Source organism: Scyliorhinus torazame, chromosome 10, assembly GCF_047496885.1.
Source record: "Scyliorhinus torazame isolate Kashiwa2021f chromosome 10, sScyTor2.1, whole genome shotgun sequence".
Taxonomy (NCBI): Eukaryota; Metazoa; Chordata; class Chondrichthyes; order Carcharhiniformes; family Scyliorhinidae; genus Scyliorhinus; species Scyliorhinus torazame.
Window position 1 is genome coordinate 173,521,054 of NC_092716.1, and position 20,955 is coordinate 173,542,008.

At 45.4% G+C, this 20,955-nt stretch overlaps 2 protein-coding genes across 2 annotated transcripts in view; one reads left to right on the forward strand and one right to left on the reverse strand.

The window, feature by feature from the left end:
- Positions 1-5,672: 5,672 nt before the first annotated feature.
- phlda2 (pleckstrin homology-like domain, family A, member 2) lies at positions 5,673-7,873 on the forward strand. The gene is made up of 2 exons (XM_072518962.1): positions 5,673-6,315; positions 7,551-7,873. The coding sequence occupies exon 1, from the start codon at positions 5,872-5,874 to the stop codon at positions 6,280-6,282; it is 411 nt and encodes a 136-aa protein (XP_072375063.1). The 5' UTR covers positions 5,673-5,871; the 3' UTR covers positions 6,283-6,315; positions 7,551-7,873.
- Positions 7,874-9,536: 1,663 nt separating this feature from the next.
- slc67a1 (solute carrier family 67 member 1) overlaps positions 9,537-20,955 on the reverse strand; it is a 192,598-nt gene continuing 181,179 nt past the window's right edge. The window contains exons 9-10 of the mRNA XM_072518961.1: positions 17,745-17,865; positions 9,537-15,258 (exon numbers count right to left, since the gene is read on the reverse strand). Of these exons, the coding sequence (XP_072375062.1) occupies positions 15,092-15,258; positions 17,745-17,865 (288 nt within the window). The 3' untranslated portion in view covers positions 9,537-15,091. The remainder of the gene's footprint in view (positions 15,259-17,744; positions 17,866-20,955) is intronic.

Below are 20,955 nucleotides of genomic sequence, written 5' to 3' on the forward strand. Positions count from 1 at the left end.
CCTGAAATTGGAGAAATCTTGGGAGTCTTTTTTCAGCACCATGTTGCCGATCCTGCACTTGGATTTGGAGCCCAGTCCCCTGGGGGCCATATTTGGGTGTCAGACTTGCCGGAGCTGCAGGCGGAAGCGGGGGCAGATGTTTCAGCCTTCGCCTTGCTGATTCCTTGTGCCTCAGTATGGCTGGGGGATCTGATGGAGTTCCTGTATTTGGAGAAGGTTAAGTTTACATTAAGGGGAACAATTTAGTGTTTCCACAAGAGATGAGGGTCTGTTTATTCTTCACTTTAAAGAGTTGGTTACCGTCAGCTGATAGGGGGATGGAGGATTGGGGGGATGTTGGGGTAGGGATGAGGGGGGCATTTTTTTGAGTTGTCGGGGTGTTGGTTGGTAGACGGGAGGGGTTGTTGTTCTTAATGTTTTGCATTGTTTTGTTTTATGTATAAAATGTTTAAATGTTAAAAACCGAAGAAAGATATTTTTTTAAACTTGCAATTATGACCTTCCTTTCCTATTTAATTGGATGAATTCCTTCACTGCCTTATAAACTTTGATTAGATCATCTGCAAGTCTACGTATTTATATAGTCCGAATCACTTTGCAGAATACGTTATTTTTAAAGCACAATGACATTAGTTTCACACGTACACACATTCATACACCACACTGGTAATACTGTGTACAGTTCTGGCCACCCTATTATGGGAAGGATATTATTAAACTAGAAAGAGTTTCTAGGATGCTACCGGGACTTGATGGTTTGAGTTATACGGACAGGCTGGATAGACTGGCCTTTTTTCCCTGGAGTACAGGAGACTAAGGGTGATCTTATAGAGGTCTATAAAATAAGAAATAAGGGCATAGATAAGGCATAGATATTCAACGTCTTTTCCTAATGGTGGGGGAGGAGAGATACAAAAGAGTCCAGTGCGGTAATCTTTTCACACAGAGGCAGTAATAGAGGCGGGTACAATTTTGTCTTTTAAAAAGCATTTAGACAGTTATATGGGTAAGATGGATATAGAGGGATATGGGCCAAATGTGGGCAATTGGGACTAGCTTAGTGGTAAAAACTGGGCGACGTGGACAAGTTGAGCCGAAGGGCCTGTTTCCATGCTATAAACATCTATGACTATACACTCTCAGACATGGCACCTGTGAATGCACACACACCTCATGATGCACAAACCACATGGCATTAATAAAACCCAGTCATATCCTGTGGCCTTTTATTTATGGAGTAGATTGTAGTTGCCTCACAACATAGGTATGTTCATACCTAACACTAGAACTTATTACTGACCATAACTGTTACCTAACTAACCCTCAAAGTGGCGGTGCTTATCTCAAAATCCTTTACATTCTTCAGCCTGTGAGGCTTGCCCAGATAGGTACATAACTACAACATTGCATCCAACAGCCTCCATCCTTTTGGCATCAGTATTTTGTGAATCAGACCTTGAAACCATAGACTATTTGGTGAGGGTGAAGATCGATGTGCCACTAAATCGATTTGGGATCGGGGATTGAAAGATTGGGCCCCCAAAAGCTTTGTGTTATATTAAGGAACATAGGAAACTACAGGAGCAGAAAATACAATGCAGTATATTTGGCTTCTCCCATAAATTAATAGATGTGCCCACACACATTTACCCAATGTTTACTTCACAGTTCCTACATTATCTGTCTCCCCGGATGTCTGTTGGACAAGCCTGCAGGAAGTGCTCTAAACTGATCCTATTTTTTCTTCTCAGCTCGAGCCTATGTTCCCTATTTTGGAGCTTGTGGCAATCTAAAACATATTAAGATTCAGCTTATCCACTTCTTTATATTTTTTTTAACATAAATTTAGATTACCCAATTTATTTTTCTAATTGAAGGGCAATTTAGCGTGAGCAATCCACCTATCCTGCACATTTTTGGGTTGAAGGGGTGAGACCCGCGCAGACACGGGGAGAATGTTCAAACTCCACACGGACAGTGACCCGGGGCTAGGATCGAACCTGGGTCCTCGGCGCTGTGGGGGCAGCAGTGCTAACCACTGTGCCATTGTGCTGCCCGGTACTTCTTTATACTTGTGTATTTGAATATCAATTCAGCATCAGCATCCTCTCCTCACAGCTCAGGTGTGTTAAGGTAGGTATCAGTTTTGTTCCCCTTTTCTTACAAAGCCAATGCCTTTGTTCTTGCCTCAGTACAGCAACCGGAATTGTACAAAATATCGCAAGTGTGATACACTGATGCTATGTACAGATTCCTTTGCATCTCCTGGATTTTATGATTTCTTCCTCTGGCAGCACAACACATCTAAAGAGCGGGTTAGCTTTGCTCCTGTGTGTGTTGTGGTGTTAGTTTCAGTGAACTATCCTCTAATTCTCCCAAATCACTCTCTTATGGTGGCATGGTAGCACAGTGGTTAGCACTGTTGCTTCACGATGCCAGAGACCCAGGTTTGATTCCCAGCTTGGGTCACTGCCTGTGCGGAGTCTGCATGTTCTCCCTATGTCTGCATGGGTTTCCTCCGGGTGCTCCGGTTTCCTCCCACAAGTCCCTACAGACGTGCTGTGAGGTGAATTGAACATTCTGAATTCTCCCTCAGTGTACCCGAACAGGCGGCGGGATGTGGCAACTAGGGGATTTTCACAGTAACTTCATTGCAGTGTTACTGTATGTCTACTTGTGATACTAATTATTATTATGCATTGTTTTGTGGGCCAGGAGCCCGAAAGGGTCTCTAATAATCCCATGGAATCTCCATGAGCACACTTTCCAGCTGGGGATATGTCATAATAACCAGTAACAGGACCATTGCTGATTTTCTGCTCCCTAACGTTGGAATGCTGGCACAATTTTGGGGTTCCAACTGTTGCATAGGCTGAGATCAGATAACTGAGCACACATCAGGAATTAAACCATGGATGATCCTGGTCTATATGAATGAGTGCAACACTGGAGAGTGTCTTTGAATGCTAAACAATTTGAGGAGTTTGGAGGATATTTCTCAAATGAGTACAGTATTGGAGTTATTTGCAACTCAACTTCTTGTATCTATTCTCCCAAGTAATGCCTTGGCCAATCAAAGTCGACCTGTCAACCAATCAGCACCCTTTTCACCTGCGACATAAACTGCTGTGATTATTTGAAACTTGGCATTCTTGGATTTGTCCTGATGGGTGTGAATGAAAGACTTTGACAACATGTTCCTATTTTCTGCAATATTGAAATACCTATTCTTTATATGTGAGGCTAATCAGTATAGATTGAAACTCAGACGTCTTTTATCATGAAATGCTTCGAGCGGCTAGTCATGAGACAGATCAATGCCAGCCTCCCAGGTCTCGATCTATTGCAATTTGCCTGTCACCGCAACCGATGCACAGCAGATGCTATCTCCTTGGCTCTGCAATCAACACTCGAACATCTCGACAACAAGGGCACCTATGTAAGACTGCTGTTCATCGACTACAGCTCCGCCTTCAACACCATTATCCCGACAAGACTAATAACCAAACTCTGCAATCTTGGACTTGACCCCTCCCTGTGCAGCTGGTTCCTTGACTTCCTCACCAACAGACCGCAATCTGTCAGGATAGGCATCAGCACCTCCTCCACATTAGTCCTAAACACCGGGGCCCCACAAGGATGTGTACTCAGTCCTCTACAGTACTCCCATTACACACATGACTGTGTGGGCAAGATTTAACTCCAACTCAATCTATAAGTTTGCAGATGATACGACTGTGGTGGGCCGTATCTCAAACAACGATGAATCAAACTACAGGAGGGAGATAAATCACTTGGTTGCATGGTGTACCGAAAACAACCTATCTCTAAATGTCGGAAAGACCAAGGAACTGATCATCGACTTCAGGAAGCATAGCACGACACACACTCCCGTCTGCATCAATGGCTCTGAAGTGGAGATGGTCGATAGCTTTAAGTTCCTGGGATCCACCATCAACAAAGGTCTGTCCTGGTCCACTCATGTTGATGCAACAGTCAAGAAGGCCCAACAATGTCTCTACTTCCTACGGATGGTAAAGAAATTTAGCATGTCTGCATCGACTCTCACAAACTTCTACAGATGTGCGATAGAGAGCATCCTATCCGGCTGCATCACAGCCTGGTATGGCAACTGCTCGGTCCAAGATTGCAAAAAATGGCAGAGTGTGGTGAACTCAGCCCAGCGCATCACACAAACTTGCCACCCCCACATTGATTCTGTATACACCTCCCGTTGCCTCAGGAGGGAAGACAGCATTATCAGAGACCCCGCCACCCAGGCATTGCCTTCTTCCAGATCCTTCCATCAGGCAGAAGGTACAGAGGTCTGATGACTCGCACATCCAGACATAGGAACAGCTTCTTCCCCACAGCTACAAGACTCCTCAATGACTCCCCCTCAGACTGATCTATTCCCTGTAAGAACACTATTCACAATTCCCTATGCTGCTCTTGCTCATGTATTTGCTTTGTTTGGCCCCTTGTTCCACACTGTAACCAATCACTGTTCGTCGATGTACCATTTGTCAATGTTCTCTGTTGATTATTCTCTTTGTCTACTATGTACGTACTGTGTATGTTCCCTCGGACGCTGAAACATACTTTTCACTGTACTTTGGGACATGTGACAATATATCAAATCAATCAATCAATCTTGTGGAGGGTCAGGGGTGGGGTAGAACTTCAAACAGACTCAAGAGGCAATTTAGCATGGCCAATTCACCTGACCTGCAGATCTTTTTGGGTTGTGGGAGTCAGACCCATACACACACGGGGAGAACGTGCAAGCTCCACACGGACAGTGACCCGGGGCCTGGATCCTCAGCATCGGGAGGCAGCAGTGCTAACCACTGCGCCGCCATGCTGCCCCTAGAGTGGAGAAGGTTAAAGGATAATTTGCTAGAGACAAAATCAAGTAGCGTTATGACAAGAGTAAATATGGAGAAACTATTTGCAGTGACAGAAGGTTGAATATATAATCAGTGGTGATATGAGGGAAAGGATTTAATCAGTTTATGCTGAGTGCTCTGCCTTAAAGGGCGGGGCCACAGTTTTTGTAATCACTTTCAAAAGGAAATTTGATAAATATTTGAAGGTTGAAAATTTTGAATTGTGATGTTGGGGTAAATAACAGAGTAGTGGGAAAAAGGCATGAAAAATCAAATAGCCTTCCTCAATATGGTGACACAGTGGATAGCACTGCTGCCTCACAGCACCACGGACCCGAGTTCAGCCTTGGGTGACTGTGTGGAGTTTGCACATTCTCCCTGTGTCTGTGTGGGTTTACTCCGGGTGCTCCAGCTTCCTCCCAAAGTCCAAAAATGTGCAGGTTAGGTGGATTGGCCATGATCAATTGCCTCTAAGTGGGATTAGAGAGATAAAGTGAGGGGTTGGGTTTAGGTAGGGTCAGTGCAGATTCGATGGGCCGAATGGCGTCCTTCTGCATTGTATGGATCCTGTGGAAATACTGTAAGCCATTCTCTGACTCATCAAAACGAATTTGAAGAAAATTCCCCAAACACGCAACACAGTAACCAAAGCAGTTCCACCCACTCCTTTTTTGGGAAAACCCTAAAAAGGAAATGCCTGCATCAGATCCTGTCATTTGACTCCTTCTCCAAAGCGCTTTGATCCTCAAGTGGGATTGGATCAACCCCTCCTCCAGTCTGGAGTTCACAGCCTTAGTGGGCGAGGCAGGAAATGGGAGGATCCGGGAGCTGCTTTTTTATCACAGGGAGGATTGAGTATTTCCTCAGTGTGAGCGCAGCCGGCGGCAGGGAGCAGCAACCTCAGCTTTAACACATTGATCGCTGCCCTCGTGCCGGCTCTTTCTTCTCGCAACCCAGACTGGAAGAAGGAGAAGTCGCCAGAATGAAGAAGATCACAGATGGCGCCCAAGTGATCAAGGAGGGAGTGCTGGAGAAGAGGGGCGACAACCTGCTGCAGCTCTGGAAGAAGAAGTACTGTGTGCTGACCCGGGACAGCGTGGGGCTCTTCCCGGATTGCCAGACGCGCTCCCGGCGGAAGGAGCTGTCTCTGCAGCAGATCCGGACCGTGGACTGCGTGGAGAGGACCGGCAAGTACATCTACTTCACCGTGGTGACCACCGATAACAAGGAGATGGACTTCAGGTGCCTCGGGGAGAGCTGCTGGAACTCGGCCATCACCATGGCTCTCATTGAGTTCAAGAACAGGAAAGCCATTCAGACCTTCAAATCCCGACAGGAGAGCGAGACCCCGTCTCCGGACCAACAGGAGAAGGTGTTGGGAAGGTCACCGTAAACCACCCACCATCTCCCGCCCTTTGCTCCACCGGTAAGGACAGGCGTTGCTCCTCCTGCCACTTTCTATCCAATTCTCCTCCCAGTCTCTCTCTCTCTCTCTTTCATCCCCCTGCTTCTGATCCCGTTGGGAAATATTCCAAATTCTTTAGTAACTTTAGTCCGACGCGGGACGGCCGGGACCGGACTAACCCTGCAGGAAGTTGCCTCTCTTGCGGTCTCCGACAGTCCCGTCCCCCGGGACTTTGATGAGAATATTCACATTGAGAAAATCCAGTCTTTGGCTCCGCCATCCTGACACGTGGAGCCCGGAATTCCTGGCACCAGAGTTTAAATGTCAGCGGTGCCAACCTTCGGCCCTCGGATTCTTGAAGAATGTTTCCTGCCCCCCCCCCCCCCCCAGCCCCCCTCCCGAGCTGAGGTCGGTGATCCCCGAACCGGGAGCCCCTCCTTCCCGTTGGCATCTGTTGGGCGGTAAAGTTTCCATTACATCTGCACCCCCCCTCCCCCGCTTCAATTCGTTTGTTTTACTGAATTTATTCGTTTTAGTCAAATAGAGTGTAATGGGGACGTGCCCCACCAGGGAGTCACCCTAGTTATTAAAAAATATATATTCATGTTCCACTGAAAAAGAGTAGATGAGAACTCGCTGCTCACACAAGCATGGGTTCAAATGTTAACCCTGCTGTGCGTGCTGTTTAATATTCTTTCTGCTGGTTGTCCCAGCAAGATTCCAGGTCTGTGCTGCGAACCGGCAGATCGCAACCAGGGTCATTAAAAGTGAGCTCATCAAATGAGCTCAGTGCCTGCCTCTGGACCAGGGGAAGAATCAGCCAGAGTTTCCATCTAACTTGCTATCCTGTGCCACATGCCTGGGCATTGGATGACAATGAGATGAGGCTGTACTGTGAAGCTGCCCATGCTCTGTTACTATGACCATCGTGGCTGCTTTGTGAAGGGAGGTGGCTGTCCCATGTTTTTGTAATGACACTTCAGGATAGTAACGGAAAGGAAGAAAATCGAGACGAAGAAAGAAATCCATATTCAATCAGTTGGTAAATATGAAACTAAACCAGTTTACCATTGATGAGGCATTTTTTTCCCTCAGTTTGACTACTGGCCACTACTTGATATGCGGTTAAGTCTCTTCAATAAATGTGGAAGCTAGCAAGCTGGGTTTTATTTGCTAATATTAAATATTTGAAAATAACGTGTTGTTGAATGTTAGGAAATGCTGTGGTCACTGACGTTAATGTCTTCTCTTTCCAGTCAGCAAAACTGATCGTGGAAAAAAAATCTCTGACCAAGGATGTGGATGAAGGAAACCTAAGGGATTGAGAGCGATTCAAAATGAACGCAGTTTCATCCTCCTGAGCTGCTTCTGCCAAATCCTTCCAAGCTGCTTTCAGAGCCAGTGGATACCCAGGATCCAAAGCCAGGCTGAAGGGAGCCTCCCAGAGGGGGCTGCTGGAAAACTGCATCTCTATTTATTTATCTTGCAAGAACTTTTGTCTGTTTGTATCAACTTTTCACATAAATTATTCTGTAATCTAATTTTGCATATTTATTAAAGTTTTTTTTTTTAAAAAAAAGCTTAAACTTGCTCTTTTTTTTTTTTTTCTCTTCACAGCCCAGTCTTTATACTTGCATAAAGCAGGGTTGCAAATGTTTCTTCAAACATTACTAGAAGATATAGTCTCCAAGTGAGACTTTGTGTACTGCAGAAGTGCATACCATGGAGTCTTAGAGCTGCATATAAAACTTTTAGTCAGTGTTCCCATTAATTTACAGAAGACTGAGATTGCTGATGTAAATAAACCTTGATGACCGAACCAACAAATAGCTCTTTTTCAACCTCCAGAGACACCAGCAAATACATCTAAAACACACAGGACTGTCCGGTTTTTAAGGATCGGAAGCTTCCCACAGGTTTGACACGATGGATGGATTGGTCACTTTCTTGTAGGAGAAAACAACAGTGGCAATAAACTGAGTTTGCATTCCTCTTCCCCTCGCATGAATTCTCTATGGGGGCTTGACCCCAAAGGCACTACCTCGTCTCCAGTATTTAGTCCAGAGTTGTGCCTGGAGAGTGTCGACTTTGATGACCTTGCAGCTGAGCCAAGTCCTGTCCTATCCTCTATCACTAGATGGGAACTCAGTTTAACCCAGATACACTTGAGGACAACTGACTTCATCCAGATCCACTACAGGATAACTTTCCTGAACGAAGGAAATAACATTGTGACTGCAAGTTGTAGTAATTTCCTTCTGCACCAAAACAATTCTGATTCTGGGCAGCACGGTGGCACAATGGTTAGCATTGCTGCCTACGGCGCTGAGGACCCGGGTTCGAATCCCAGCCCTGGGTCACTGTGTGGCGTTTGCACATTCGCCCCGTGTTTGGGTTTCACCCCCACAACCCAAAAATGTGCAGGGTAGGTGGATTGGCCATGCTAAATTGCCCCTTAATTGGAAAAAAATAATAATTGGGTACGAAATTTAAAAAAAGAAAACCCAATTCTGGTTCTGTAATCAAGGTATTCAAGAGGGGTATCAGATGAGTATTTGAGTATGGGCAGGGGTATGGGGAAAAAGGGGAATGGCATTAAGCCACAATTCTCATTTGAAGAGCCAGTAGAGACATGATGGGACAAATGGCCTGTGTTGTAACAATTCTGTGGGAATGCTGGGTCCTAACTGCAACCTGTTCTAATTGCCTACGGAGCTTGCTTGATTCAAATTTCAAAAGGTGAACAGGCAAGTCTGGACAGGACTTTGTGCTTGCATCACAGGAATTGTAGAACAAACGGAATATTTGGGTGCGGTACCATCCTCCGGCAGAATATGACTAAAATATAATTGTCCTAACCACTCACTAAATTTAAGGTATTACTGGACAAATTCTGCTGGGAGATAATTATAGATATCCAGGCTGCAATCCTAGGACCTTGTGAAAACATGTAGTATTTAATCTATTTTCCTGCTTGGGAATATTGAAACTATAATTACTGAATCAACAGCTTTGTTTTCATATTTTTTGTGCTGCAAGTGTCTTGTGAAGGGGAACACTTTCAACGGCAAACTGAGATAGCAGCCTGCAGTCTGATATTTTCTTTTTTCTCATTGCCAGAGAAAGCAACAACAATATAATTTGCTGTGATTCTACACTCTGTCCTGATTTGTTTTTCATTGTCTTCAGTGCACACGAGGAATGGTCATTTAGGCAAGGCAGAAAAAGATCGCTGATACCCCTTTTAGTATAAAAAGTTTATTTTAAATATCATCATTCAGTCTTTAGGTTTAAAATCACTAATAATAAACCACATATCAATGTGTATGAGTATCTAGACCCAGAAGTAGTATAGCTCCAGGTAGATAGCAATCTGCTTGAGACATTGTACATGACTGAAATCACCATACTGTAAATCTATTTGTCAGATCTTTATTTCTTCTGCGTTACAATATATATAAATATACAGTGCTAATCTGCATCACAGGAACATGATCAAAAGGGCTGTACAGAAAATGAATATCGTAGGGAATGAAAGGAAGTTTATTTTGTTAATGAGTATGGTCTCTAAGGCATGGTTAATTTTCATTGTGCTTCATACTTGTGTCAAAAACAATGATCACTGATCCGCATCATAGTCTATACACACATCCACCTGGGAAAAATTTCAAAGCACCTGAGGTTAACCCCTTACGGGGAAATGTGGATCATGATTTGCTTTGCATTCTGTATAAATTCCATTCCTTTCTCGATCTCTTACATCAGCTCGGATAATGCCACCTATCACACTACATTGAAAAATTGTTCCGTTTAGCTCAGTGGATGATTTGCCATGCAGGGGTCAACAGATTTCTTCTTAACCATGTCTGTCCCACATCCTGTACTTCTGCTTTCACCACTTTCCTCTCCTCATAACTTATAAGGCCTCCTTTGTCCTCACATTCCTCCCACCAGTCTACACTGTCATCAGATTAACGTTACCATTTCTATCACCTAAAACATGATCCACCACCAAACACATCTTTCCCCTCCACAATATCCAGCCCCCTCAGCTGCCTGCCTACTGCCATCGCCTCCCCCAGCTGCCTGCCTACTGCCATTGCCCTCAGCTGCCTGCCTACTGCCATTGCCTCCCCCAGCTGCCTGCCTACTGCCATCACCTCCCCCAGCTGCCTTTCCACTGCCATCGCCTCCCCCAGCTGCCCGTATCCTGCCATTGCCCCCTCAGCTGCCTGTCTAATTCCATCGCCTCCCCCAGCTGCCCGTATCCTGCCATTGCCCCCTCAGCTGCCTGTCTAATTCCATCGCCTCCCCCAGCTGCCCGTATCCTGCCATTGCCCCCTCAGCTGCCTGTCTAATTCCATCGCCTCCCCCAGCTGCCTGTCTACTGCCATCGCCTCCCCCAGCTGCCTATCTACTGCCTTCGCCTCCCCCAGCTGCCCGTCTCCTGCCATTGCCCCCTCAGCTGCCTGTCTCCTGCCATTGCCCTCCCCAGTTGCCTGTCTCCTTCCACTGTCCCCTCAACTGCCTGTCTCCTGCCTTTACCCCCCTTCCTGGCCTATCCAATCTTCTACGATATGCTAGGACCTCAAGAATATCTTCCTGTGACAACACAATTTGGCTGTAATTCATTTCGTCGAGCCCTTTCTGGGGCATGTGCAAATTACTATTTTATGCATTGTTTGGCACAAGCAATTAAATGAAGGTGCCTCTTCCTGTCTGAAATTCAGGATCTGCGCACAAGTCCTCAGCTTCTGAGTCAGTGTCTTCTTCTGTCACTGCAAGTGGCTGGGATTCTACCTGCTCCATGGTAATGCCTTAATGGACAAAGAAGCTGAGCAAGGCAACAAGCCACAATGACCGTGGAAACCTTTGCTCTTGATACTACAAGGTACACCCACTCTATGGGGTTGAGGTTTCAAAACCTCTGCTTCAATCCTCATTGTCTGCTCTTGAAGTATCTTGGTGAAAGCCTCAACCTCTTCTGACAGTTTTCAGCTATTATCTGAGGGGTCATAAGCCATAAGAGGAAAACCTGGCTTCCTGAGGAACCATCCACCTGCTCGTCACCTTGTAAATAACACTGGTAGAATCAATTGGTAAAACAAAGGACCCACATAGCAATTATAGCTATGGAGCTGGTGCCCATTAATGGGAACAACGCCCCTTTTGTTTATGATGCGTGTGCAATTGGGGGGGTCAGGGTTTGTATAGTCATGTACACTATTAATACTGCCCTGATCTATAGGGAAACCTGCTCGATAAATGTGCAGATCTTTCTCACTTTACTGACTGGTTTACATGAGAAAAACAATGAAGAAGCTTGTCATGGCAAACAAGGACCTGTATATTTGCTCCGTTGGATGTGAGAGTTACTACAGAACTCCAGCTGTTGTTTGGTAAACCAATAACTTAGTTGGTGCCACCTTGACAGCCCCCATCAGAGCTTTTTTCTATCCTGAAACTGGTCTAAAGGTCTAGCTCCAGGAGATGGCCTATTTTTCTCTATTATCTTCATGGGATCACAAATCCTGAGACTGAGCTCTGATCTGATGCGTAGTATAAGCGTGTAATATAAATCCACCTCAATCTCATATACCTCTCTGATGTTCCTCTACGACCACATCCCTCCCCACCCCACCGTAAACAAGCAGATAGAGTGGCTTTCCTAGTGGCACACCAATGTTCAGACCTGTGGTACTGCTGTATTAAGGAGAAATTGGCAAACATCCTCAATACAATTTAAAAACTCAATACAATACAGCCAGCAAAAATAAAATCTGCAAAATAAGCACTGCGAGCAGCAAAGCTAAATTCCCCTCTGCAAAATTTAAACTTCCCTCTTGGAGTGGAAGCCCCAGTTTAAAACAAGACCTGGTTGAAAGGCCCAAATGGTGAAAGTCATCAGCACTTTCTACTGCTGAGATCAGATTATATAGGGAATAGGTGGCTTTAAGTGAATTTGGCGGGCAGCATGTGGCGCAATGGTTAGCACTGGGACTGCAGCGCTGAGGACCCGGGTTCGAATCCTGGCCCTGGGTCACTGTCCGTGTGGAGGTTGCACATTCTCCCCACATCTGCGTGGGTTTCACCCGCACAATCCAAAGATGTGCAGGTTAGGTGGATTGGCCACACTAAATTGGCCCTTAATTGGAAAAGAAAAATAATTGGCTACTCTAAATTTACAAAAACAATATTAAATGAATTTGGCATATCTAACTTGTGCATACGCTCACCCCCTGCTCTGGCCCACCATTCACAGAATTTACAGTGCTGAAGGAGGCCATTTGGCCAATCGAGTCTGCACCAGCCCTTGGAAAGAGCAACCTGTCCAAGCTCACACCTCCACCCTTCCCGTAACCCAGTAACCCCACCCAACCTTTTTGAACATTAAGGGCCATTTAGCATGGCCAATCCACCTAACCTGCACATCTTTGGACTGTGGGAGGAAACCGGAGCACCCGGAGGAAACCCTCGCACACACGGGGAGAACGTGCAGACTCCGCACAGACAGTGACCCAAGCTGGGAATCGAACGTGGGACCCTGGAGCTGTGAATCAACTGTGCTAACCAGTATGCTACCGTGCTGCCCTTCACAGCACAATCTATAGGCCCAAGGTAAGCATGTCCAATAATGCTAATCAAATCTGCAGAATCAGCACCTGAACTGCAAGCTCACAGCTCCAGGGACCCGGGTTCAATTCCGGCCTCAGGTGACTGTCTGTGTGGAGTTTTCCTCCGGGTGCTCCGGTTTCCTCCCACAGTCCAAAATTGTGCAGATTAGGTGGATTGGCCATGCTAAATTGCCCCTTAGTGTCCAAAAGCTTAGTTGGGGTTACTGGGATAGGGTGGAGGTGTGGGCTTAAGTAGGGTACTCTTTCCAAGGGCTGATGCACTCGATGGGCCGAGTGGCCTCCTTCTGCACAGTAAATTCTATATTCTATAAGGGCGGCACGGGAGCACGGTGGTTAGCTCTGTTGCCTACGGCGCTGAGGACCCGGGTTCGAACCCGGCCCTGGGTCACTGTCAGTGTGGGGTTTGCGCATTCACCCTGTGTCTGCGTGGGTGTCACATCCCCAAGCCAAAGATATGCAGGTTAGGTGGATTGGCCACGCTAAATTGACCCTTAATTGGAAAAAAAATAATTGGGTACTCTGAATTAAAAAAAAAATCTATATTCTATGATCGTAGAATGGGCCCCTCCATTTGGAGAATGCTGGTATGTTTTCACCAAGTTAGAGTGAGGGAAAAGTAATCTAAATATTAAAAAAAAATAAATGTAGAGTACCAAAATAATTTTTTCCAATTATGGGACAATTTAACGTGGCCAATCCACCTACCCTGCACATCTTTTGGGTTGTGGGGGCGAAACCCGCGCAAACACGGGGAGAATGTGCAAACTCCACACAGAGCCGGGATCGAACCTGGGACCTCGGCGCCTTGAGGCGCAGTGCGAACAACTGCGCCACCGTGCTGTCATGAGGCAGCAGTGTTAACCACTGTGCCACCCAAATTATTCTGAGCCTCTGAGTTACCAGTCTAATGATATTACCCGCTACACCACGGTCTACCCTGCCGCATGAACCGGCAGTGATGTTATCCTGTTACATGTAACAACTTTTGACTTAAAGCCTGGTCAATCACAATTATAGGATTTCTGTTAAATTATCATTTGTTGTGCAGTCCCTTTTGCTCTACTCTGTACAGAGAGACAACTTGCCTAATCACTGCTCCTGCTTTTCATTTTTAACGTCATTAAAAAAAATTGTAACATGGGCAGTGGTGGGTTTTTCCAAGTATTTTAGCAATGTAATGTTTTTTCCCCCTTTTTAAAAATAAATTTAGAATACCCAATTTTTTTTTTCCCCAATTAAGGGGCAATTTAGCGTAGCCAATCCACCTACCCTGCACATCTTTTTAGATTGTGGGAGTGAGGCCCACGCAGACACGGGGAGAATGTGCAAACTCCACATGGACAGTGACCCGGGGCCGGGATCGAACCTGGGACCTCAGCGCCTGAGCCAGCAGTGCGAACCAGTACATCACCATGCCGCCCTAGGAATAATGTAATGTATATTAAAATCAGTGTTAGACCGAGTAGAGCTGACAGGTAGTGAACCCTTTTTACAATAATTTAGCCATCAGCAATACTGACAAAGACCTGAAATGTTAGCATAACCTTTTCCATTTTCCACAGGCGCTGCCTACGCTGCTGAGTCTTTCTACTATTTTTGTTTTTAATTCAACCTTTATGTTCATTTTTGACTGGGGCTAGCACAGAAACGTACTGAATTCAGTTCAAAACTTGGCACAGTGGAATATAAACCGATAATCTCTGGGTTAATATTTCAGTAGCATAACCATTGCATCACTGTCCCCATTCATACTCTGTAAGGTAAAAATGCTGCACACCAACAATCAGATTGTCACTGTCACTGAATTATGCAGCTGTCATCTTGATGAAAATTAATATTATATGACACTGCTGGAGTTTGCTCATGCATACAATATTCAGCGCATTTATAGTTCATGATTTCCAGAATCCACCAGCTGAACACAAACATTCTTGGTATCCACAGATATCTAAAATTAGCAAAAACAGACATTATGTCCAAGAATTTCCAGTGGCGATAGGGCTACTGATAAAACTATTGATAGTGGTAAATGGTGAAATTATTCACAAATTAGATTGTGATTGCAATTTTCTGAATCTATTGATGAATTGGGTCTGAACCTGGACCTTTGTAGTTAATCTAGACCCTAAAATGTCCTCAGTGTTGATGCCACTCTGACAGTTTTAGCTGGCACTGTTCCCTAAGATGTAGAGGAAGACCAGCAAATTGATCAGGAACTGCATATATCCGAAGGATGAAAATCCGTATGATTCAAAAAGGAAGCCTCCGATAGTGGGAGACACCGAGCGAATGAGAGAGTGAACACACATATTCAGCCCCAGCATCGCACCTAGAGAAAGAGATTCACAATCAATTAACACAGGAGAGAAAAACAAGCATAAAGCAACAGGCCTTGTGCATACAGCCCAACTCTTTCTTCCAACCTAGTTCATTTAACTCAACTCCCCAGCACCAAGATAATTCAGTCTGCCTCACTCAACTCAACTTCCCCAACAGCCCAGTATCCCAGCCTGGCTCCCTTCATCCATTTCACCCAGCCAGCACAGTAACAAAACCCAACTCGCTCAGCCAGTATAGCAACCCAGCCACAGACAGTTTATATAGCTCTGTTACCCCTGATATTATGGGTGGGTTTCTCCGTCCCACGGCACCAGATTGCTGGTGCGGCACGCCTCCGGCATTCTCCGTTTCGCCGGCTGGTCAATGGGGTTTCCCATTGTGGGGCAGCCCAACGTCGCCGGCAAAATGGGGAATCCCTGGGCAGCACGGTGGCGCAGTGGTAAAACTGCAGTCTCACGGCGCCGAGGTCCCAGGTTCGATCCAGGCTCTGGGTCACTGTCCATGTGGAATTTGCACATTCTCCCCGTGTTTGTGTGGGTTTCGCCCCCACAACCCAAAGATGTGCAAAGTAGGTGGATTAAACACGCTAAATTGCCCCTTAATTGGAAAAAATGAATTGGGTATTCTAAATTTATTAAAACAAATGGAGAATCCCGACGGCGGAGAATTCAGCTCTATGTTTTTCTAACAGTAAACCAGCTAAGACCCTATGGCCCAATTTCCCCATCCCCATTCCAGTAGCCTATACAGGAATGCTGGCCAACTCACCCAGACTCTTCTGCTGAACCACGCTGCTTAAGTTCAATAATATAACCCCCAAATAACCCAGCTTTTCTTGGTCACCCACCCAGGCCTAGCCTAGCTCTGTCAATTGGTTAGAGCTAAGAAAATGTCTGGCTAGGGCAGCACGGTGGCGCAGTGGTAGCACTGCAGTCTCACGGCATCAAGGTCCCAGGTTCAATCCCGGCTCTGGATCACTGTCCGTGTGGAGTTTGCACATTCTCCCCGTGTTTGCGTGGGTTTCGCCCCCACAACCCAAAGATGTGCAGGGTAGGTGGATTGAACACAATAAATTGCCCCTTAATTCGAAAAAATGAATTGGGTACTCTAAAATTTAAAAATAAAAAAAGAAAATGTCAAGCTATTTGTATTTTGCTCCCACTGAATGACATAATCGATATCAGGCAGAGCAGAACCTATATCCCTCTAAACCTCTGAAGTTATCTGGATAGAGGGAGGAGAGAAATCAGCTAGGAAGTTGGGATGTGGGAATGAAAGCTTCACGTAGATGTGTATGATTTTTATTTCTTGCATTTCTACCGTATTCTTCATGTGCAGGAAGGTGCTGGAATCACAGCAGCCTGTTTTGCACACAGAAAGGTCCCAAAACAGCAACATGATAATCATCAGATAATTTTCTTTAGCAATGTTGATTGAGGGATAAACATTAGCATGGACATTGCAAAAGTTCCCCTGCACCTCTTCAAAATAGTGCGATGGGATCTTTTACGTCCACCTCGGTGGGCAAACTGGCCTCGATTTAATTGAAAACAGCACAGTAACCCTTGGTGCTACACTGGAATGTCAGCCGAGTTTGTACTCAAATCTCTGGAATGGGACTTGAATCCACAACCTTCTGACTAAGAAGTGAGAATGAGACCATTAGGATAGGCTGAAACAAAGCGTAAAGGGGTTGAAAAGCTAGCATGAGAATTTTGCTGGGATATCGACCTTATGTAAGAAAGGATAATCGAGCAGGATGATGTTGTGGGGGTGAGGATGTGGTTTGCAGTTCTGAACACACTGGAGGTTGAGGCAAGGAGGATAGCCAGGAACATCTTTAGAGAAGATGAACCTTAAGGTAATAATAATGTGATGACGATACTAGGGTTCCAGGTGTAAGGATAGAGGTACCTGCAAGCCTTTCAGTACCATGTCCAAGCGCATACTCATTATGTGTGAACTTAGGTAGTCTTGGCAAACTAGTACAACATGGGGAGGGGAGAGGACATCATAGCTGAGTCTAATTTTGACCTTACCCAATGTCCACATAAGCACATGGTTCAGCATGGTTCAATGGATAAGGAAGCAAAACAGAATCATAGATCATAGAGCCCAGAATGAGGCCCATTGTGCTTTCCTGGCTCTTTGGAAAAGCAATCCAATTAGTCCCACTATTGCTGCGTAATCTTGCAATTTTTCCCTTTCAAGTATATATTCAATTTCCTTTTGAAAGTTAAAGCCTTGTGATTTTTCCATTCTGTACGTTAGAACAGTTTGAGGCAAGTGAAATCATCCCCTGCATTTCCCTGACTAGCTAACTCAGCACAGAACCTGACACTTTCTGGTCTGCATGGCTCTGTCGATCACTATCCAGTGTATTTTCATAATAAACCATAACAAAGCGGGAGGGTTTGAAGGGGTGTTTAATAACAGCAATATATTAATAATTACTCTACTGTGTTGTCCACTTACCAGTGTCTGTGGGAGGAACTATTTTGGTTAAGATACTATTTGTGGTGAGGTAGAAAATGGAGATTCCCAGGGACATTGGGATGCAAGTGAGGCAAAATTGGACTACATTTGTCATCAGTGCCTGAAGGAAGACAGATAGAAACTATTAACCGAGGAACAAAGGAAGGAATTAAAACCAAATGACAAAGTCATGACAGTACACCTTGTTTGTGATATACAGTTGTGGAGGTACACTACAGCTCCTCTGACAGTTCTTTACATTGGTAATATCAGAGTTTAAGATCACATAGAAGGGCTATGGATGGGCAGTAAATGCTGTCAATGACGATGATGCCAATATTCCAATAAATAATAAAAATGGTTACTTGGGTGAGATTCTTCAAAAGATGTTTGGCAAATGACAACTGAACAGATGTATCTATAATGGAAGGATGAGGTTTGGAGAAAATCAGTAAAGAACATCTCCAGGGCAGCAAGATGACGCAGTGGGTTAGCACTGTTGCCTCATGCCGCCGAGGTCCCAGGTTCGATCCCGGCTCTGGGTCATTGTCCGTGTGGAGTTTGCACATTCTCCCCGTGTTTGCGTGGGTTTCACCTCCACAACCCAAAGATGTGCTGGTTAGGTGGATTGACCATGCTAAATTGCCCCTTAATTGGAAAAAATAAATTGGGTACTCTCAATTTAAAAAAAAAGAACATCTCCGAAAATTATCCTTAAGTCTTGTTACAGTGATTTATTTTATTAATTTAGTGTGGATGTCGCTGGCTAGACCCAGCATTTATTGCCGAAGCTTAGTTGCCCTTGAGAAGGTGGCGGTGAGCTGCTTTCTTAAACTACTGCAGTCCATGTGGTGTAGGTACACCCACAGTGCAGTTAGGGAGGAAGTTCTAGGATTTTGACTCAGTGATGGTAAAGGAACAGCAAAATATTTCCAAGTCAGGATGGTGAGTGTCTTGAAGGGGAACATCCAGGTGGTAATGTTCCTTTTTTAAAATAAATTTAGAGTACCCAATTATTTTTTTCCAATTAAGGGACAATTTAGCGTGGCCAATCCAGCTATCCTAGGTGATAATGCTCCAATGTGTCTGCTGCCACTATCCTTCTAGATGGTGTTGCTAACTTTTCGGTTGGTTCAATTGCTCTGTTTTATTACCTTTGCTCTCGAGTCGCCAGGTATCTTTATGATACCGCCACGAGGTTCAAGTCCAAGTAATGATCAATAACTCAATACACCGATTAGTAAGATTCAAATCAAAGCACATTTATTATACACAGTAATCGCTACTCATGCACAAATTCTACGTCTAAGCTACTTCTACAACTAACAGGCCTATACTTAACTTCGGACTGGCCCACCAGGTCAAGGGAACAAATGGCCTTCCGTTCGGGTTCTGAGTCTGCGGGATTCGAAGCTGGTACAGTAGCTAGGAGCGCCTATCTCGTAGCGAGCGTTGAATTAAGACTTACGATCTTTCGGCGGTTACTGCACCGGTCACGGTTGGTTCGCGTTGCTGGGTGACCCGGACAGGAAGAAGAGAGCGAGTTGAACTTGGGGGCTTAACTTTATAGTCCCCAGGGGCTTCCCGCCTTTCAGGCGGACCCCGTACCTGGTCCCAAGTGATTGGACTTTGTCCCAATCGCTTGGTTCGATTTCTCCAATACTGGAGCGGTTCCCTGATCGATGGGTGGTCTTGAGGTGTCCATTAACCTCTTTTGTGTTGGCTCCTGCTGGCGCCAGGGAGTCTGGCTTTGCTTTGTTTATCCCAAATGTTTCAATTGCACCTGGGGATTGCGCATTAGTATGTAGATGGCTACTACATTATTATGCTGATGGTCGCTGGGATCGATGCTGTCTGGGCTTTTGCAGAGTTAAATACACAGCAAACCTGCACGTGCTGGTTTCTGCCTGAATTTCCCTTCAGCCTTTGCTGTTCGCCATTTTAAATCGGGAGTTGGCCAACTTAGGTGGCTACAATGGTAATGGTCAAGGGTTTGAAAGGTGCAGTCCAAGGAGGCTTGGTGAGTTCCTGCAGTGTATATTGTAGATGGTACACATGGCCGCTACTGTTTGTTGGTAGTGGAGGAAGTGAGTGTTTGTAGAAGGGGTGGCAATTAAGTGGGCTGCTTTGTCCTGAATGGTGTCAAGCTTCTTGAATGTTGTTGCAGCTGCACTCATTTAGGGGATCACGTTCCCGACTTGTGTCTTGTAGATGTTGGACAGGCTTTGGGGAGTCAGGAGGTGAGTTAGTCACCGCAGGCTTCCCAGCCTCTGACCTATTCTTCTAGCCACAGTATTTATATGGTTAGTCCAATTCCGTTTCTGGTTAATGGTAATCCCATGGATGATGTTAGTGATGGAATCAGCAATGGTAATGCTTGAATCTCAAGGGGCAATGGTTAGATTCTCTCTTATTGGGGGAAATGGTCATTGCCCAGCACATGTGTGGCATGAATGTTACTTGCTCCTTTTCAGCCCAAGCTTGAATATTGTCTAGGTCTTGATGCTTTTGGACACTAACTGCTTCAGTATCTAAGTAGAGCTAAATGTTGTGCAATCATCAGCATTGGTGGTGGAGGGAGTGAATAGTCATGGAAGGGATAATGATCAAGTGGGCTACTTGTCCTGGATGATGTCGAGCTTCTCGAGTGTTGCTGGAGCTGCACTCATCCAAGCAAATGGAGAGTATTCCATTACATTCCTGAATTGTGCCTTGTCGCGATGGGCATGCTTTGGGGAGTCAGGAGGTGCATTAATTGCTGCAGGATTCCTAGCCGCTGAAGTGGTGTGGTAGCCACAATATTTATGTGGCGAGTCCAGTTCAGTTCCTGTTCAATGGTAACCTCCAGGATGTTGATAGTGGGGGATTCAGCGATGCTAATGCCATTGAATGTCAAGGGACAATGGTTATTTTTTCCCTTTTGGAAGGTGTTGACACTTGTGTGCTGCAAATGTTACTTGCCATTTGTCAGCCCAAGCCTGCATGTGGGCTGCTTCAGTATCTGAGGAGTCATGATTGGTGTTGATCATTGTGCAATCATCACTACCCTGAGGAACTCCTGCAATGATTGGGATGATTGATTTCCAATATCCACAGCCATCCTCCTTTGTGCTATGTATGACTAACCATCGGAGTTTTCTCCCTGATTTCCATTGATGCCAGTTTTGCTAGGGCTCCTTGGTGCTATGCTCGGTCAAATGCTGCCTTGAGG

Coding starts and splice junctions, on each gene's coding strand:
- phlda2 (XM_072518962.1), top strand. CDS start 5,872: ATGAAGAAGATCACAGATGGCGCCCAAGTGATCAAGGAGGGAGTGCTG.